This window comes from Mustela lutreola, chromosome X, assembly GCF_030435805.1.
Source record: "Mustela lutreola isolate mMusLut2 chromosome X, mMusLut2.pri, whole genome shotgun sequence".
Classification (NCBI taxonomy): domain Eukaryota; kingdom Metazoa; phylum Chordata; class Mammalia; order Carnivora; family Mustelidae; genus Mustela; species Mustela lutreola.
In genome coordinates, this window is record NC_081308.1 from 67,759,482 (window position 1) to 67,781,251 (window position 21,770).

The window sequence follows — 21,770 nt, forward strand, 5'->3', positions numbered from 1 at the left end:
AAGTCTACCCCTTTAAAAGACTGAAGTGTAAGAAATCCTCTCTTAACAGTCTTGAAGCGATTTTGCAGAAAAGTGTCTAGGAGCGAAGGACCTCCATGCTACAACTACAAAAAAGCAATTCTGACCAAAAAAAAGGAGCTTAAAAAGGACAAAAATCTTATATGAAAATCTGAACTCTGGATAACAATTTAGTATCTACTCAGTGAGACACTGAGCAGGTTACTCAGTAGAGCCATACTCTCAGTTAAGCCACTCTGAAATTCCTAACTTATAGGACTATGAGATTATAATGTTGTTTTCTTTTAAGAGGATAAGTTTTTGATAATATCTTAACACATCACTAGAAAAATAATACACATCGCTGTAATTAAGACCTTGGGACCATATGTTCATTAATGAGTTGCATGATATTTTTGTTACTAAGTGATGTCTTTGGATTGAGAATTAGTGAATCTTCATTCTGAATATAGGAGGAGATAATTTATCTTTCTCATCATTATTTTCACCATCATAAGTGTACTCTTAATTCCTCATCTGTTATTTCCTCCAAACCCCTGCCCACCTCCCCTCTAGTAACCATCAATTTCTTCCCTATAGTTAGAGTCTGTTTCTTGGTTTCTCTCCTCTTTTTTTCCTTTACTCTTCTGTTTTGTTTCTTAAATGCGACATATGAGTGAAATCACATGGTATTTGTCTTTCTCTAGCTGACGTATTTCGAGTAGCGTTACACTCTCTATCCCTAGCATGTCATTGCAAATGGCAAGATTTCATTCTTTTTATAGCTGAGTAATAATCCATGCAAGGTAACTGACAAAGACTAAATATTCACTAATATTTCTTATCCACTCATCTATGGAGGGACACTCGAGCTGCTTTCATAGTTTGGCTACTGTAAATAATGCTGTAATTAACATAGGGGTGCATGTATCCCTCTGATTTAGTGCTTTCATATTTTGGGGGTAAATACCCAGTAGTAGTGTGATTCCTGGATCATAGGGTAGCACTATTTTTAATTTTTTGAGAAACTTCTATAATGTTTTCCAAAACGGCTTCAACAATTTGCATTCCCATCAACAGAGCAAGGGGAGTTCATTTTTCTCCACAGCCTTCCCAACCCTTTCGTTTCTTGTGTTTTTCATTTTAGTCATCCTGAGAGGTATGAGGTGATATCTCAACATAGCTTTGATGTACAGTTCCCTGATGATCAGTAATGTTAGGCATACTATAATGCAAAGTTGCTGAATCACTACACTGTTCACCTGAAACAACTAAAACACTGTGTGTCAACTATATTTTTAAAAAAATACAAAAAGGGGTGCCTAGGTGGCTCAGTGGGTTAAAGCCTCTGCCTTCGGCTCAGGTCATGATCCCGGGCTCCTGGGATCGAGCCCCACATCTTGCTCTCTGCTCAGCGGGGAACCGGCTTCCCCTTCTCTCTCTCTGCCTGTCTCTGCCTACTTGTGATCTCTGTCTGTCAAATAAATAAAATCTTTAAAAAATACAAAAGGGATTTAACAATAGTATGAACATACAGAATAATTAACAAACACAAAGGTGGCAACTGAAATTATAAACCTACAGAACAGAAAGAAAAAAGAATGAAGAAAAATGAGACTAGGGACTTGTGGGACACCATCAAGTGGACCAACATATACATAATGAGAGTCAAAGAAGAGAATGAGAAAGGGGCAGAATGATTATGTGAGGAAATACTGACCCTAAACTCCAGAAAATTGAGTAAAGACCAGAATCTACAAATCCAATGAATGCAATAAACTAGAAATGAGATAAACTAAGAGAGACCCAGACTGAGCACATTATATTCAAAGCTTTAAGGCCAAAAACAAAGAGAATTTTGAAAGTAGCTAGAGAGAACCTGTCAGATATAAAGATTATCAATAACATTATCAGTTGACTTCTCATCAGAAACTTGGAGGCCAAAAGGTGGTGTGATAATATTTTTTGATAGTATTTTTTTAAAAGAGAGACAGACTGATTGATTTCTTAGAGTGAGCGAGAGTGAGAATGTGTGATACGGAGGGGTGGAAAGTCTTAAGTAGACTGCATGCAAAAGAATGGAACCCAATGTGGGTGGGACCCGATTTCATGATCCAGAGATCATGACCTGAGCCTTAACCAAGAGTTGAATGTTTATCTGACTGTGCCACCCAAGCACCTAGATAATATATTTTAAAGTGCTCAAATAAAATAATTGTCAGCTGAGAAATTCCTAGCAAACAAAATAGCTTTCAAAAAAGAGGGAGAAATTGAAACATTCTTAAACTGAGGGAGTTCATTAAAATTAGACAAGAAATGTTAAAGGAAGGCGTTCAGATTAAAATGAAAGGAATGCTATATAGTCACTCAAAAGATGTATAAAGAAGTAAAGATCTATGGAAAAGATACATATAGGGGAAAATATAAAACCCACTACAATTGGAATTTTGGTTTGTAACTCTAGGTTTGTTCTCTATGTATTTAAAGGACAAAATCAAAAAAGATATTTAGAATATGTTACTAGGCATAAAATGTATAGAAATGTAATTTGTGACATGAGAAAAAGAGCTGTAGAAAACTACAGTTTTGTATATGATTCAATTAAGTTCTTATCAATTCAAAACAGACCATTATGACATTAGGATATTTGATATGATATTTAATACCATGATAATAACCATGAAGAAAATATCTAATGACTACACACAAAAATGAGATGGGAGTCACAATTTATCCCTGTTTGAAAAAGACAAATAAAATAAGAAGGCAGCAATGGAGAAAATGATGAAAAAAAGCAGTAGGACAAACAAATGGTACCAAAATGGCAAAAGTAAATTCTTACTCATCAATACTTACTTAAAATACAGATGGATTAAACCCTAAATTAAAAGACATAGATTGAGAAAATAGATTCTCATAGATTGAGAAAAATATTAAAAGATAATGTAAATGCTGGTCACCTACAAAAGATTCAACTTAGATTAAAAGACACAAATAAGCTGAAAAAGAAAGAATGATTAAATATATTTCATGAAAACTGTTAACTAAGAAAGCAGGGGTGACTACAAAGATATCAGACAAATGGACCTTAAGTCAACAACTATTTTAAGTGGCAAAAAGATACTGTACATTGATAAAAGAATTTTATGAGAACACTCATAAATATAAATGCACCAACAACAGAGAACCAAGATATATGAAACAAACACTGACAGAATTAAAAGGAGTTCTATAATAATAGGTTGGAGACATCAACACCCAATTTTTAATAATGCATAAAACAAGCCAAAAAAGATCAGTCAGAAATTAGAACTTAAAAACATGATAAAACAATTTACCATAACAGATATATAGGTAACATTCACACAATAGTAGGATACAAATTTTCACAAGTATACGTGACACATTACAAAAGACAAACCACATGTTGGGGCACAAAACAAGCCTTAAAAATTATAAAGGACTGAAATCATAAAAAGTATCTTTTCTGCTCAAAATTGAAAGAAGCTAGAAATCAGTAGCAGAAGGAAAACTGGAAAAATGCAAATATGTGGAAATTAAGCAAGACACACTTAAAAAAAAACCAGGTCAAATAAGAAATCACCAAAAAAATTAGAAAAAACCATCAGAAAAATGACAACAACTAACAGACAGACACATGAAAGGATGCAGAACATCACTTATCATCAGGGAAATACAAATCAAAACCAAGATGAGATACTACCTTACATTTGTCAGAATGCCTAAAATTAACAACACCAAGATACAACAGGTGTAGGCAAGGATGCAGAGAAAGAGGAACTGTTTTGCACTTGGTGGGAATGCAAATTGGTGTAGAAATGCTGGAGAAAATTATGGAGATTCCTCAAAAAGTAAAAAATAGAACTACCATACAATCCAGCAATTGGACTATTAGGTATTTACCCAAAGGATACAAAACACAGATGTGAAGGGGTACATAGCCAAACGATGGAGAGAGCCCAAATGTCCATCCACTGAAGAATGGCTAAAGAAGATGTGGTATAGGGGCGCCTGGGTGGCTCAGCAGGTTAAAGCCTCTGCCTTCGGCCCAGGTCATGATCCCAGGACCCTGGGATCGAGCCCCGCATCGGGCTCTCTGCTCAGTGCAGAGCCTGCTTCTCTCTCTCTCTCTCTGCCTGCCTCTCTGCTACTTGTGTTCTCTGTCAAATAAATAATAAAAAATAAAATCTTTAAAAAAAAAAAGGAAGATGTGGTATATATACACAATGGAATATTACTCAGCTATGAGAAAGAATGAAATGTTGCCATTTGCAAAGACATAATGTAGCTAGAGCATATTATGCTAAGTGCAGTAAGTCAAAGATAGACAAATACATTTCACACATATGTGGAATTTAAGAAACAAAACAGATGAATATGTGGGAGGGGAAAATAAAAGAATAAGGAGAGAGGGAAACAAGCCATAAAAGACTCTTAAAGAGGGGAGCCTCGGTGGCTCAGTCACTTAAGCATCTATCTTCAATTCAGCTTAGGTCATGGCCTCAGGGTCCTGGGATCAAACCCTGCATTGGGATCCTAGCTCAGCAAGGAGTCTGCTTCTCCTTCTCTCCTTTCTTCTCGCCCTGCTTATGCTTTCTCTCTCTCTCAAATAAATAAATAAAATAAACAAATAATAAAATAAATAATAAAATATTAATTAATTAGTTAATTAATACCTTAAAATACCTTTAAAAAGAGAGAGACTCTTTTTAAGATAGAGTACAAATGTCTGGGGTGATGGATGGAGGCATGTAGGGGATGAATTAGAAGGGTGATGGGTATTAAGGAGGGCACTTGATATGAACAGCATTGGGTTTTGTATGTATGTGCCAAATCACTGAATTTCATTCCTGAAACCAACACTGCACTCTACATTAACTAGAATTTAAATAAAAGTTTGGGGGCACCTGGATGTCTCAGTGGGTTAAGCCTCTGCCTTTGGCTCAGGTCATGATCTCAGGGTCCTGGGATCAAGCCCCGCATCGGGCTCTCTGCTCAGCAGGGAGCCTGCTTCCCTTCCTCTCTCTCTGCCTGCCTCTCTGCCTACTTGTGATCTGTCAAATAAATAAAATCTTTAAAAAATTTTAAATAAAAGTTTGAAAAGAAAAAAAATAAAGTAGAAAAATAAAAACATCAAATACCTTGAATATACATTTTTCAAAGAAATTATACAATTGGCTAACATGCATGTGAAAAACCATGTTCAACATCATTAGTCATATAGGAAATGCAAATCAAAACCATAAGACTTCACTTCACATCCACTAACCACCCCCCCCCAAAAAAACAAGAAAGTAAAAGAAAGAAAGAAAAAAGAATAGAAAAGAAAAAAAAATTTTGGTGAAAATGTGAAGAAATTAAAACTTGTATGCATTGCTGGTGGCAACACAGAAGGTGCAGGTGTTGTGGAAAGTGGTACGGCAATTCCTCAAAAAATTTCATCCAGAATTACATTATGTTCAGCAATTCCACATCTGGGTATATATGCAACGGAATGGAAAGCGGGAACTTAAAGAGATACTTGTATACCCATGTTTATAGCAGCATTATTCACAACAGCCAAAAGGTGGAAGAAACCCAAATATCCATTGACAGATAAATGGATAAATATAATACGATAATATGTATACCACATATTATTCATCCTTTAGAAAGTAATGAAATTCTGTTAGTTAATAAAATGGAGGAATCTTGGGCGCCTGGGTGGCTCAGTGGGTTAAGCCGCTGCCTTCAGCTCAGGTCATGATCTCTGGGTCCCTGCTCAGCAGGGAGCCTGCTTCCCTCTCTCTCTCTGCCTGCCTCTCTGTCTACTTGTGATCTCTCTCTGTCAAATAAATAAATAAAATCTTAAATAAAATAAAATAAAATAAAATGGAGGAATCTTGAAAGCATTATGTCATGTGAAATAAGCTGGAAAGAAAAGGACAAATACTGTGTGATTCCATTTATATGAGGTACATAGAACAGACAAATACTTGAGACAGAAAATAAAAGAGAGGTTAAAGGGGCTGGGAAGAACTTGTTTATTTTTTGATGTATACCTTCTGTTTAGGATAATGGTAAGTTCATGAAAACAAATGGTGGTGATGACTGCACGATACCGTGAATGCACTTCATTGAACTGTGCACTTAAAACACGTAAATTGTAAATAATTTGGCAGGGGGTGGGGGAGCAGGAGAGACAGGAAAAAAAGGGAGAGAGGAAGGGAGCTAAAGAATCTTAAGCAGGCTCCACGCCCAGCATGGAGTCCAATGTGAGGCTCAATCTCACAATGTTGAGATCATGACCTGAGCCAAAGTCAGGAGTCAGACACTTAACTGAGCCACTCATGTGCCTCAGTAAACAATTTTTTTTTAATAAAAGGAGCTGAAGAAGCACAACAAAAGTCATTCTAATATGTAACAGGATATTCCAATTTAGTGAAAAATGTTCAAACAACTGAACTGTCCCAAAAAGAAGATTTAGAGATGCTAAGGACTGATGTTACTATACCCATTCAACCATTAAGTTGTACCACAGTTAAGGGCAGACACAACAGGTATAACTTTCCAAACAGTAAGGAAAAGGAAAAAAGCAAGTTGAAGAAAACCACAAAAATATGTAAGATAGATCTGTACATTCCATGCTATGTTGAAAAGAAATGTACACTTAACATTAGTACATTTCACTAAATGTAAATTTTTTTTTTAAGATTTTATTTATTTATTTGACAGACAGAGATTACAAGTAGGCAGAGACAGGCAGAGAGAGAGGGGGAAGCAGGCTCTCTGCACAGAGAGCCTGATGTGGGGCTCGATCCCAGGACCCTGAGATCATGACCTGAGCCGAAGGCAGAGGCTTTAACCCACTGAGCCACCCAGGTGCCCCACTAAATGTAAACTCTATATAAAAAGGAAAGCTTGTAAATCTTTACAAATTCCAGCTCACGATATGCATGCTAAGGATGCCTAGGTGGCTCAGTTGGTTAAGTGTCCAGCTTTTATCTCGGCTCATGTCTTGATCTCGTGGTTCTGAGTTCAAGCCCCACATTGCATAAAATTCTTTTTTAAATTTATTTATTTATTTATTTATTTATTTATTTATTATATTTTTAATTTATATATGTAGTTACCTTTACCAGAGCTTTTCTTTCTTTTTCTTTCTTTTCTCTTTTTTTTTTAATTTTTAAAAAAGATATGCATGCTAAACCATTTGGATTAAGTGAAATGATGTCTATAATTGACACTAAAATGCATAAGATGTGTAATAATGGATAGAGAGCTTAGCAGATAAACAGAAAGGTAATAAATCAAGTATACTAAATAAAACATTAATGGAAGACTCAAGGAGGTAGCTTATGGGAAATTACTGTGAAATTCTGTTCACCGTGCTGTGCGCTGGAACTTTTCATAATAAAACATTGGAAAAGAGAGATGGAATAGAAAATACTATTAACACATAAAGGAGGTAAGATTTCAGAAGAAGGAAAGTTAAAAAGAGATAAAAGGGTGCATCACTAGGGGCACCTAAGTAGCCCAGTGGGTTAAAGCCTCTGCCCTTGGCTCAGGTCATGATCCCAGGGTCCTGGGATCGAGCCCCACATCGGACTCTCTGCTCAGTGGGGAGCCTGCTTCCTCCTCTCTCTCTCTGCCTGCCTCTCTGCCTACTTGTGATTTCTGTCTGTCAAATAAATAAATAAAATCTTTGAAAAAAAAAAGGGGGCATCACTAGAAAGACAATTCTACATGTACATGTACTTAACAACAGAGCTTCAACACACAAGAAGAAAATAATGAGAAATGCAAGGAGAAAACAACAAATCAACAATTATACTGGGAGACCTCAACATTCTCTATCAATATTAGACAGAACACCATTAGAGATATAAAACCCTGATTATAATTAACCAGTACAACTTAATTAAAATTTAATTAATTAATTAATTATATTAAAATTAAAATACTGCAGCTAGAAAAAACAGAATATATGAGAAGAAAAAATAAAAAAATATACACCATTTCTAGGTTTTAAATTAGAGAAGACTCTGAACACAGTAAAAGTGAAACAAAAGCATCAAAATTCATATGGCACAGTGTTTAAAACAGTAAGGGAATTTGTACCATTAAATGCATATATTTTTTAGGGGCGCCTGGGTGGCACAGTGGTTTGGGCTGCTGCCTTCGGCTCGGGTCATGATCTCACGGTCCTGGGATCGAGCCCCGCGTCGGGCTTTCTGCTCCGCAGGAAGCCTGCTTCCCTCTCTCTCTCTCTCTCTCTCTGCCTGCCTCTTTGCCTACTTGTGATCTCTGTCTGTCAATTAAATAAATAAAATCTTTAAAAAAAAATGCATATATTTTTTAAAAAGCAATATCTAAAATCCACCTTAATTAGCTAGAAAAAGAAGAGTAAATGAAACCCAAAGAAGATGGTAAGATAAAAATAAAAGTGGCAACCAGTGAAATGGAAAAAGGTGAAACAGCAGAGGAATCAATGAAACCCAAAGCTGGTGTTTTTGAAAGTGATACTAAAATTATTAAACCTCTAAAGAGACTAAACAAGGAAAAATGATGAGACACAAATTATCAACAGAAATGAAAGATGAGAGATCATGAAAAAGCCTACAAAACATTTAAAAAAATCCAGAATATTATGAACAAATTTACACCAATAAATTTGACTATTTAAATGAAATGGGCAAATTCATTAAAGACAAAATTTATCAAAGCAGAGCTAAGGAGAAATAGATAGTCTAAATAGCCTTACATTTATTAAATAAACTGAAGCTGTTAAAACATACACACACACACACACACACACACAGAGAGAGAGAGAAAAAACTACAGGCCCATGACTTTACTGGAGAATTCTATCAATCTTTTAAGAATGAAACTTCAAGAAGACAGAGGAGGTGGGAAAACTTCTCTACTCACTCTGTGTGAGAACAGTATTACTGTGATAGCAAAACTAGAAACATATATAAGAAATCTATAAAAGAACATGCATACTTAATACTGAGGTAAAAACATGGTTGAAATATTAGCAAAAGAAATACAACAAGAAATGCACCAATAAGGTTGGTGCAGTCGCTTAGGCACCCAGCTCTTGGTTTTGACTTGGGTTGTGATCTCATTGGTCAGTCATAGGATCTAGCTCTGCGTTGGGCTCTGCACTCAGTGCAGAGTCTGCTTGAGATTCTCTCCCTCTGCCGCTCCTGCTCATGCTCATTTTCTCTCCCTCTCTCTCTCTAATAAATAAATACATAAATCTTTAAAAAAGGGAAATACAACAACTTATAAAAAGTATAATGTACCATGACTAAGCAACGCTTATTCTAGGAATCCAAGACTGACTTTTCTAGATTACCGAGACAGACACATTAAGAGGCATTTGAAGAAAGGAAGCATCCACCACACCTGGCAGGTGGTCTCAGCGAGTACCAACCCCCTCCCCACCCTGGCAGCCAGGATCCCACCTTCCACACTTGATAGGTGGCCTCAGCTGGAACTGGTGTCCCTCCAAAGTGGCACTTGAGAGTGATGGCTCCTGGGGGGTTGATGGTGGCTAACCTTGCCTATCGGCATACCTGAAACAGTTCCAGCCCAGGCACAATAGGAAGATGCATGCAGCCCACACAAGGGACAGCTCTGGAGGCCTGGTTTTGGTTGACTAGTGGGGACTGCACTTCTGGGCCCCAGAGAGGATGCCTTTTACATAAAGCCACTCCTTCAAGACCAAGAGCAGTAGCTATTCTAATACATAAAAACAAACACAAGGAGAGAAAAAGAGGACACAGAAGAATGTGTGCTAAACAAAATAACAAGACAAAACCTCAGAAAAAGAACTAAACAAACAGAGATAAGCAATCTACCTGATAAAAAGTTCAAAATAATGGCCATAGAGATGCTCATCAAACTCAGGAAAAGAATAAAGACAGTGAGAACTTCAATAGATAAAAAATATTTTAAAAGACCCGATTAGGGCAAAAAGAATACAATAACTATTATTGTATATTTGATGAAAAAAATTGATGTTACAAATATATAAAAAGATATACCATGCTCATGGACTAGAATAATTAATACTGTTAAAATGTCCATACTACCTAAAATGATCTACAGACTCAATACAATATCTATCAAAATATTAATAGCATTTTCTACAGAACTAAAACAAAGAATCCTAATATTTGTATGTAATCACAAAAGACCCCAGACAGCCAAAGTAATCTTGAGAAAAAAGAACAAAGCTAGAGGTACTTGGAAGTAGCACCAGATTTCAAACTATACTACAAATCTACAGCTACAAAGCTAATGAAAACAGCATGGTACTAACACAAAAGAACAAAAACAAAAACAGAAACAAAAACAAAAACAAAAAACTAGGTATACAGATCAGCGGAACAGAAGTGAGAACCCAGAAATAAACCGACACTTACACAGTCAATTAATCTACCATGAAGAATGTAAGAATATACAATGGGGAAAAGATGCAGTCTTCAATAAATGTTATTGGGATAGTTGGACAGCTACATGAGAAAGAATGAACAAAACCACTTCCTTACACCCCACAGAAAAACAGGCTCAAAATGAAGTCCTAAATGTAAAACCTCAAACCCTAAGACTCCTAAAAGAAACCATAGGCAGTAAACTGTAGGACATAAATCTTAGCAATACCTTTTTGAATCTATATCCTCAAGCAAGGAGCAAAATAAAGCAAAAATAAATAACTGGGACTGCATCAAATTAAAAAGCCTATGCACAGCAAAGGAAGACATCAACAAAATGAAAAGGCAACCTAATGAATAGGAAAAGATATTTGCAAATGATATACCTGATAAGTGGTTAATATCTAAAATATATAAAGAACTCATACAACTCAACATATACACACACACATAAAAACAATCCAATTACAAAACAGGCAGAGAACCTAAACAAACTTTTTACAAAGACAACATACAAATGGCCAGGAGACACATGAAAAAAATGCTCAATGTCACTCATCATCAGGGAAATGTAAATCAAATGAACAATAAGATATCTCCTCACACCAATCAGAATGGCTAGTATAAAAAAGACAGGAAATAACAAGTACTGATGAAAATGTGGAAAAAAGGGAAGCAGCGTGCTCTACTGACATGGGAGTAAAAATTGGTACAACTACTATGGGAAACAGTATAGAGGTTCCTCAAAATGATCAAATAGAGTGACCATACAATCCAGATATTCCACTTCTGGGTATTTATCCAAGAAACTGAAAACACTAATTCAAAAAAGATACATGTACCTCTATGGTAACTACAGCATTATTTACAATAGCCAAGATATGGAAACAACCTAAGCATCCACCGACAGATAAATGGATAAAGATGTGCTGTGTGTGCATGTGTGTTGTGTGAATCACTCAGTTATAAGAAAGGACTAAAATCTTGCCAATATGGATGGACTTGCAGGGTATTATGCAAAGAAATAATTTAGAGAAGGACAAATGCCGTATGATTTCATTTATATGCAGAATCTATAAACAAAATAAAACAAAAACACTCTCAAATATAGAACACAAACTGGTGTTTGCCAGAGGGGAGGGAGGTAGAGTGGATTAGTGAAGTGAAAGCAATAAAGAGATACAAATTTCCAATTATAAAACAGATAAGTCACAAGGAACTAAAGTACTATGAATACTAAAATATAGGGAATATACTCAATAATACTGTAACAAAACACTGGTGACAGGTGGCAACTAGAATTACAGCGCTGATCATTTCATAATGTATATAAATGTTCAATCACTATGTTGTAAAACTAATACTGCATGTCAACTATATTTTAATCAAAAAAAGAAATTATGTTCAATGTTCAATCACTATGTTGTGAAACTAATATAATATTGTATGTCAACTGTATATCAATCAAAAAAAGAAATTAAGGGACACCTGTTGCTCAGTCTTAGGTTAAGTGTCTTGACTCTTGATTTCAGCTAAGGTCATGATCTCAGGGTCATGAGATTGAGCCCTGCCCTGGGCTCTGCACTGAGCATTAAGCCTGCTTAAGATTCTCTCCTTTTCCCTCTGCCCCTCCCCCCTCCACTTGCACAGACACTCCCTGTGTCTCTCTGTCTCTCTCTAAAAAAAAGAGTGAGAGAGAAATTATATCCATTTATAATTTTAAAACAGAAATTAACAGATTTGGAAGAAATTAGTAGTTATTTATGTATGGATATGATTGTAAAGGTAGAAAATTGTTAAGAAATCTACAAAAAAAGCTACCAGAACTAGTTAAGAGGATTTAGCTAAATCACAGACTAGAAAGTCATTAAATCACTTGAAATTTCATTTATCATGTCATCAGAAAACATGAAATACTTAGGGATAATTTTTTTTAAAGATTTTATTTATTTTTTGACAGAAAGAGATCACAAGTAGGCAGAGAGGCCAGCAGAGAGAGAGAAGGAAGCAGGCTCCCCACTGAGCAGAGTCTGATGCGGGGCTCAATCCCAGGACCCCGAGATCATGACTCAAGCCGAAGGCAGAGATTTAACCCACGGAACCACCCAGGCAACCCCTTAGGGATAAATTTAGCAAAATATATGCTGGATTTGTACAATGAAAAGTATAAAACACTGCTAAGAGAAATTAAAGGAAAACTAAATAAATGGAGAGACATACTATATTCATGTAACAGGAGAAAAATACTAAGATGTCACTGATATAAAGATCCAACACAATCCCAATGAAAGTTCCAAAAGGACTCTTATGAAAAGTGGCAACATGATACTAAAATTTATATGGAAATGCAAGTTAACAGTTAATAGCGAAAACAATTCTGAAAATGCAGAACAAAGTTCAGGAGTTACAGTATCTGATTTCAAGATTCACTACAAAATATAAGGTTATGGTAATCAAAACAGTATGGTATTAGCTTAAGGACAAACACATAGAGGAACTGATTCACAAATATGTAATAAGTTGATTTTTTACAAAGAAGCAAAATAATTCCATGGAGAAGCAAGTCTTACAACAAATGATAGAAGAATAACTGACCGTACTAGGATAAAATATGAATCTTCACCCATATCTCATATATCATTAACATGCTAAAATTAACATGAAAGAAATCACAAACTTACACTTAAAAATGAAAAGTACATAATTTTGAGAAGGAATCAAAGAGGAAAATATTTGCAACCTTGGGGTAAACCAAGATTTCTTAAATAGGACACAGACGTGCGCCGCCCCCCCCCAAAAGGCAAACATTAAAAAACTGATGAGTAAGACTTTATCAAAATTCAAACCTTCTGACTTTTTGAAAGACAAGATTAAATAAATAAAAAGAGAAGTCAATAAGGAAGAAAACACATAAAAACACATAAACCCGAAAAATGACTTTTATACAAAATAACTATCCTAATTAAATAAAAAGACAAAACTCCCCACACACAAAAAAGAGGAAAAGAAAAAAAAAGAGGAAAAGATTTGAATAAACACACCACAAGGATATATAAATGGCCATTAAGCCCATGAAAAGATGTTTAACCTAATTAGTCACCAGAGAAATGCAAATTCAAGTAACAATGAAATAACACTACACATTTTTTTAAATGGCTGAAATTTTAAAAACTGCCAGTACTATTGCTGAGGACATGAAGAAACTGGAATTCTCATATATTGCTGATGGTAATTCAAAATGTTATAGCCATGCTAGAAAACATTTTGGTAGTTTATTATAAAGCCAATCATCAATCTACATAGGCTCATACATATTACAGAAATTAAGTCGATAATTAATAACCTTCCAAAACAGAAAGCACCACTGGTGGGTTTACAAGTGCATTATACCAATTCTCTACAACCTTTTTTAGAGGATAAAGCAGAAGGAACACTTCCTAATTCAATATATCAGGCCAGCATTACCTTAATACCAACACATGATGTGAAACTACAAGCATCTCTCATAATCATAAATACAAAAGCCATCAACAAACTATTAACAAATAAAATCCAAAAATGTATTAAAAGAATTATATACCATAACCAAGTAGGATTTATCCCAGATATGGAACACTGGTTCAACATTCAAAAATCTACACAATCCATTATATCCACAGGCTTTAAAAATCACATAATCGTAACAAGAGATGCAGCAAAAGTATCTCACAAAGATCCAGCACCCATTCATGATAAAAATTCTCAGTAAATAAGACATAGAGGAGAACTTCACAACTTGATTAAGTGTACCTACAAAAAGTCAATAGCTGGGGCGCCTGGGTGGCTCAGTGGATTAAGCCGCTGCCTTCGGCTCAGGTCATGATCTCAGGGTCTTGGGATCGAGCCCCGAATTGGGCTCTCTGCTCAGCAGGGAGCCTGCTTCCCCCTCTGTCTCTGCCTGCCTTTCTGCCTACTTGTGATCTCTCTCTCTGTCAAATAAAATAAATAAAATCTTAAAAAAAAAAGTCAATAGCTAACATAATACTTAATGGTGAGAAACTATAAGCTTTCACACTAAGGTCAGGTAAAGGCAAGGATATCCCTTCTTACCACTCCTTTTGAACATTGTACCAGAAATTTTAGTTAATGCAGTAAAACAAGAAAAGCAATGAAAAGGTACACAGATTAGGAAGGAAAGAAATAAAACTGTCTTTGTTCACAGATGAAATGATTTCATATAGAGAAAACCCAAAACAAATAATGAAAAAATCCAGGAACTCAGTGATTAGAGCAAGGTTGCAGGATGTAAGGTTAATATACAAAAGATAGTGCTTTCCTATATACCAGCAATGAAGAAATGGAATTTGAAATTAAAGTTAAACATGCACATACCATATGGCCCAATAATACCACTTCTAGATATTTTTCCAAAGGAAATGAAAACATCTTTCTACACAAAGACCTGTACAGAAATATTTATAACAAATTGATTCATAAGCCAAAAATAACCCAAACATCCATCAATAAGTAAATAACCTGTAGCCTATCCATACAGTGGAATAGTACTCTACAAACATAAAGTACCTGGAACACATAAACATGAATGAATCTCAAAACTGTTAAACTGAAAATTACATAAAAGAACATATTATGTGATTTCATTGACATGAAACTTTAAAAAAGACAAATATAATCTATGCTGATAAAAGCAGATCATAGATTCCCTATAGCTAGGTATACAGGGTTGAGGACTGACCTAAGAAGTACTGATTAAAGTTTTCTACATCTTAAATGCGGCAATGGCTACTAGGAAGTATACTTTTGATAAAATCCTTTGATTGCGAACTTAGTATAGGAAATACATCATATGTAATTGGTGGTTATGCAAATGTATATTAAATTTCTTGGAAAAAAAATTTCTTGGGAAATGGGGCACCTGGGTGGCTCAGTCAGTTAAGCATCTGCCTTCAGCTTGGGTCACGATCTCAGGGTCCTGGGATCAAGCCCCAGATCAGGCTCCCTGCTCAGCAGGGAACCTACTTCTCCTCCTCCTCCTTCCTCTCCCTCTCCCTGCTGCTCCCCTGCTTGTACTCTCTCTGTCAAATAAATAAATAAGATCAAATAAATGAATGAATGAATGTATTTCTTGGAACAGTTTACTTAGGCAAAACTATTGCAAGTGGCTAAAAATGGTGGAATGAACATATTTCTTCAATAAAATGACATGAAAGAACAAAAAAGTTATAATCCCATAGGTGAAAAAGAAAAAAGAGGAAGATCTTGGCAGAAATGAAGCGTTAACAAAACTGTGAAAGCTATAAGGTATATGGACAAATGTCACATGACGTAACAAAATAAAGAAGGTTGAAACTTAAGTTCCCGTAGAGAAGAAAAATAACAAGAACCACATATTTGATATTCCTCAGAAGTTTAAGGACAAGGAGGCATCAGTTAACACAAATAGTTCAGGAGAAGTGTGGAGTGAAAGCCAGAAAATTGGTTGAAAGGCTAAATAAGAAAGAGTCACACCTACCAGATCGCCAAATTAGTCCATTATTAAAGTAAGATGACTAACCCAATTGAAAATCTCTGGGAAGTATAGTGCATGGGAAAATAAGTATCTATGAAGTAAGAGATCCAAAACAAGAAATGGGTGAGGTGAGGAAATTCCCAGAAGAGTGAAAGTAATGAAACAGACCAGATTAGAAGTGGGGGAAAAAAGGCTCCAAGAGCATCATTTCAAAGAAAAAAACAAAAAAACTAACCTGATCATTCACTTGATGTGTTAAAGTTACTGAGGAATTTTAGGGTTCTGCCAAATATACAGGAAATTAAGTAGTCAAAAGTATGCAGAAAGTAAGACAAAAAAAATCCAAAACATTATTAATTCTAGGAAAAGCAAACAAAAAAGGACAAAGGAATGTAATCATCATGCACTATGTGTATATACACATACATATATGTGTATGTATGAGAAATATATGCAATATACACTATGTAGCCCTTTTGTGAATATTTAAATAGATACAGGCATGCAAACAGTGACAAATAATTCCACCAGAACTGAGGTATAACCACACTAAGAGAATGGGAGGAGGAAAGTCTGTCTTTGTCAGGCAGTATATGACAAATCCACAACTATCATACAACAATGGTAATGTTTAAAACTGAAAAATAAAAAATAAAATTATATGCCTACTAAACAGAAACATAAAGTAAAAGCAAAGAATAGCTAGAAGAACTGAGTCATCACCTTTGAGTACAGTCTGGGTAAAATGGAAGACTACTGATTTTTCAATACAGCTTTATGGTAATACTTCATTTTTAAAAAGCACATGGATTCAATTTAGTAAACGAAAAGAATTAATTAGAAAATAAACATAAAACAATGAAATGTACGGGGAACATGTTAATATATATTTAAATTACATGAAATAAGAGGGGAAGGAAAATACAGCATATACAGTCACATACAGTGACTGCAGTTATGTGAAAAACATGTATATATACTGATAGGGATCAGAAGAAGAAAATGATAATATAGAATTTTAATGTCTACTTATCAAATGCTATTATTCAAATTTTTAAATAAAATTTAAATAACATCACAAAAAGAGACACCTACTCTTAGATGTACCTCTAAGTAAGATGTAAGATGAGGTATATATTACCACCCATGAGTATTTTTGCCAAGAACTGAATCTAAATCTGGTCAGACCTCTATATCCAACAGTTTAAAGAACATATAGGAACCAGTGAAAATACACCACAGAAATGGGATCGGCAAAGCTCAAAATATAGGAAATTCTACACAAATAATCTAGCTTTTTAAACTCTTGTACAATAAGAAGAAAATGGAAAAAGGAAAACTTCGTTTTTAAAATGAAAATAGACATGAGGTACAACATCCAAATGCAATGTAACAGGTACTAAGACTTTCTTAATTTCCTAATTCATACCACACGTTTTTAAAACCATTGTATTTGGGCACCTGGGTGGCTCAGTTGGTTAAGCATCCAACTCTTGGTTTGGCTCAGGTCATGATTTTGGGGTCATGGGATGAAGCCCTGCACCAGGCTTGGAGATCAGTGGGGAATATATTTGGGATTCTCTCTGTCCCTCCCCACCACCCACGCTTTCTCTCTTTCTCAAATAAGTAAATAAATCTTTAAAAACCACTAATATGTTTCTGAGGAAAATGAAAGAATTTGGAATATTAGCTAGATATTTGATGATACTATGGAATTAATGATAATTTTTAAGTATAATAATGGTACTGTAATAATGTCTAAGGGTATTTATCTTTTGACAATATAGTCTGAACTATATATATACAGAATGAGATGATTTCTGAGACTTCTCCAAAGTAATCTGAAGAAAATAGATGAAACAAGATGGCCATGTGTTGGTAACTGCTGAAGTTGAGTATCTAGTACATGGAGATTTGTAGTACTATTCCCTCTGCCTGTAAATGTTCTTGAAAACTATCATGATTAAAAAAGAAATTTTATTTAAAAAATTAAAATCTTTGGGATGCCTGGGTGGCTCAGCCAGTTATGTGGCTACCTTCAGCTTAGGTCATGATACTAAAGTTCTGGGATCAAGTCCCACATCAGGTTCCTTGCTCAGCAGGGAGCCTGCTTCTCTCTCTGCCTGCCTCTCCCCCTCCCCCTGCTTGTGCGTGCACACTTACTCGCTTTCTCTTTTTCTGAATTAAAAGAAAATAAAAGGCTTAACCAAAAAAAATTAAAATCTTTTATGAATTTAAGCAATATATTTAAATATTTAAAATATTTAATTAATATTTATTATTTAATTTTATTTATTTTTATTATTTAAATTATATTTAAAGATTTAAAGATTTTTCTGCCCCAGGTAAAACACAATCACTTTGGTGAGAATTCAAGAATCTTAAGTCATTTCGTGTATCTAATTATACTAATATAGCCTAATGAAGATTTTTAAGTTGCATAAAATAGAGTTGAGTGGGTGGCCCAGTCAGTTAAACATCCGACTCTTGATTTTAGCTCAGGTCATGATCTCAGGGTCATAGGATCAAGCCCCACGTTGAACTCTACACTCAGTGCAGAGTCTGCTTGTCCCTCTCCATTTGCTCCTTTCCCACTTGCATACTCGCTTGCTATCTCCAAAATAAATAAATAAAATCTTTTGAAATTAAAGTTATATAAAATATTGTTAATAGGGAAAAGCAAGTATAATTAAAAATCTGTGGGGATTATAACATTCTATTCTTAAAATACTGAGTAATATATGTGTGTGTGAAGCTATTAAAGTCCTATTTTTTGAAATCATAAATAAAAACTGGTTTACCTCTCTCAATTTTTCTCGTTCACGTTCCCTCTCAGCAATACGTTTTCGCCTCTCCTCCTCTTCCTTAAGAGCATTCTGTGTCTCAGTTCTTAGTTTATCATCTTTAAGAATTTTTCTAATTTTCTTTCTGCCTTTTCCAGGAGACTTGGAATCATCATTTTCATCTTCTTCTTCTTCCTCTTCATCTTCCTCCTCTTCTTTATCCTCTTCAGAATTACTCTATGGAATTTAAATGATCAAAGGTAAATACCACAAAGTTGTCTAATTTACCCATTTCATATTCCAATAATTAATATACTAAGAAAAGGTTAAAGAAAACATACTGAGAAGCTTTAGATTATACTTCGCAATAAAAAAGAGCATTTAAAAACACCCCAGAAAAGGGGGCAAAGAAATGCAACAAGCATCTCTCCAAAGATGATACAGAAATATTCAGTTAATCATGTGAAAAGATGTTCAACATTACTTGTCATTAGGGAAATTTAAATCAAAACCATAAAGGAGATACTATCTTGTACCCATTAGGATGGGTATTAGAAAAAGACAAAAAAAAAAAAAAAGTAACAAGTTTTGGTGAGAATTTGGAATAACCAGAACCCTGGTACACTGGGAAAACAATGTGATGGTGCCTCAAAAAGTTAAACATAGAATTACCAGATGCTCCACCAATTCCGTATTTCAGATTATAACCAAAATATATAAAGCAGGGACTAAAATATTTCTACACCCACATTCACAACACCATTACTCAAAATAGCCTAAGATGGAAACAATCCCAATGTCCATCAACAAAAGAATGGGTAAACACAATGATATATACATACAACAGAATATTATTTAGCATTAAAAAGAAGGAAATTGTGATATAGTCTACAATATGGATGAACCCTGAAAACATTGTCAGTGAAATAAACCACACACAAAAGGACACATAACTATATGACTTTTGTTAATATGAGGTACCTAAAATAGGCAAAATCATAAACAGAGAAACTAGATGAGGTTACAAGGGGCTGGGTACAGAGTTTCCAATTTTGAGTTTAATTAAGACCACTGAAATGTACTGTTAATTTGATTAAGACCACTGAAATGTACAGTTAAAGGATCATTTTTTAAAAAGACCACTCCCATCCCTGGCCAAGGATGTTACAGATTCATGTTACAGATTCATTCTTTACTCACAGAGTGAAACATATTACAGAGAATTTCTACTTTACATAATCCTGCTTATATATAAGAAACAAATTTGCTAACATCACTTCTGGAAGAAATCTACTCACACGTGAGTCATTATTCAGAAAAAAATGTTTTATGTCTTCAAAAAATAGAACACTACACATCAACTTTATAGGCCCAAGAGCGTAAAACAATGAAAAAGAGCAACTTAAAATTTCCATCAGATTTAGTTAAGAAACAGAAAAAAAAAGATAATGTGTCATAATATTTCTGCATACTTATACATTCAGTAAGTCAATCCTTCTACAAAAGTGTTAAAAGTGTTAAAAATAAACCAGCAGAATTAAACTAATGAATGGAATGCAGAAAAGGAAGTAACATATTTAGTACACTCTACTATAGTTATAATTCAAGCACATAATAAATGTCATTACCTTGTTTTCACTGGATGAGTCTTCTTGAACCTTAATGCGTCGCCTTTTCTTTTTCTGTTTATAACTCCGCTGATTTTCTTCCAACTCTGCTTTCTTTGCAGACCTAAAAAAACATTTAAAATGCAAAATGAAATACTTCATGATGAATTTCCTTAAATTAATTACATACTATTCTACAGCTTATTTACCTTTGCACACATTCCTAAAAAAGAAAAGGAAAACAAAAAGCAAAAAAGAAAATCTTCACTAGATAACCCTTAATTTTAATCCAACAATCAATATTTTAAGTTATAGAGAGGGGAGGTTTGGCGTAAATAATAAAATGGATGAGGGGACCTGGGTGGCTCAATTGGTTAAGAAACCAACTCTTGATTTTGGCTCAGGTCATAATCTCAGGTCACAGGATGCAGCCCCACGTGGAGTCTGCTTTGAATTCTCTCTCTCCTTCTCCCTCTGCCCTTCACCCCAACTCACTCATGCTCTAAAATAAATAAAATTAAGAAAAAAAGATGGAGGACCTTTAGAAATATTAGTAGCTAATATACAAATGAAAAATATTCACCATCTCTTAGAAGAAAACAGTAACAACAACTTCTGGCAAAAAAAGTACTTCTGGGCTTATAAACTGGTGGACAAAGTTACATATATAAAGACAGTACATTCAGGTCATAAATAACAGACATACAAATCAATGAAAGAGAAATATTGAGTCCAGAAATAAAACATTACATTTGTGATCCACTGATTTTTCCACTAGAGTGTCAAGAAAATGCAACAGGTAAAATTATGTTTTTTGGGGCGCCTGGGTGGCTGAGTGGGTTAAGCTGCTGCCTTCAGCTCGGGTCGTGATCTCGGGGTCCTGGGATCGAGTCCCGTGTCGGGCTCTCTGCTCGGCAGGGAGCCTGCTTCTCTCTCTGCCTGCCTCTCTGTCTACTTGTGATCTCTCTGTCAAATAAATAAGTAAATAAATCTTTGGGGGGGGAATTATCTTTTTAATAAATGGTGCTGAGACAACTAGCTATCTACATGCAAAGCAATGAAGTTGGACCCCTATCTTACATCATATATAAAAATTAACTCAAAATGGATCAAAATCCCCCTAAGATATAAGTTCTACCTAACAGACTACTCACTATTCCATTGTTGAAAAGTGAAAAAATGATGGTTTACATATTATGCTGGGGGGAGAAAAAAAAATGACCTCTATAAGATAAGTTTGAAAATATGTATGACAGGAGGGAGTTAAGATGGCAGAATAGTAGAAGGACTCTAGGCTTCCACACCCCTCAAACATAGGTAAATAATTATCAAATCATCCTAAATACCCAAGGAACAGACCTGAAGGCTGATAGAGCAAACATCACAATTAGAGGGAAGAGAAGAGGGCACATTCAGGAAGGGAGCAGTG

At 35.0% G+C, this 21,770-nt stretch overlaps 1 protein-coding gene across 6 annotated transcripts in view; it reads right to left on the bottom strand.

Annotated features, from left to right (window-relative positions):
* The window catches only part of ATRX (ATRX chromatin remodeler), a 300,618-nt gene that overhangs the window by 134,876 nt on the left and 143,972 nt on the right, over nt 1-21,770 (bottom strand). For all 6 annotated transcript variants that reach the window (XM_059158234.1, XM_059158233.1, XM_059158232.1 and 3 more), the window contains 2 exons: nt 20,363-20,465; nt 18,753-18,971 (listed from right to left, as the gene is read on the bottom strand). In XM_059158234.1, the coding sequence (XP_059014217.1) occupies nt 18,753-18,971; nt 20,363-20,465 (322 nt within the window). The remainder of the gene's footprint in view (nt 1-18,752; nt 18,972-20,362; nt 20,466-21,770) is intronic.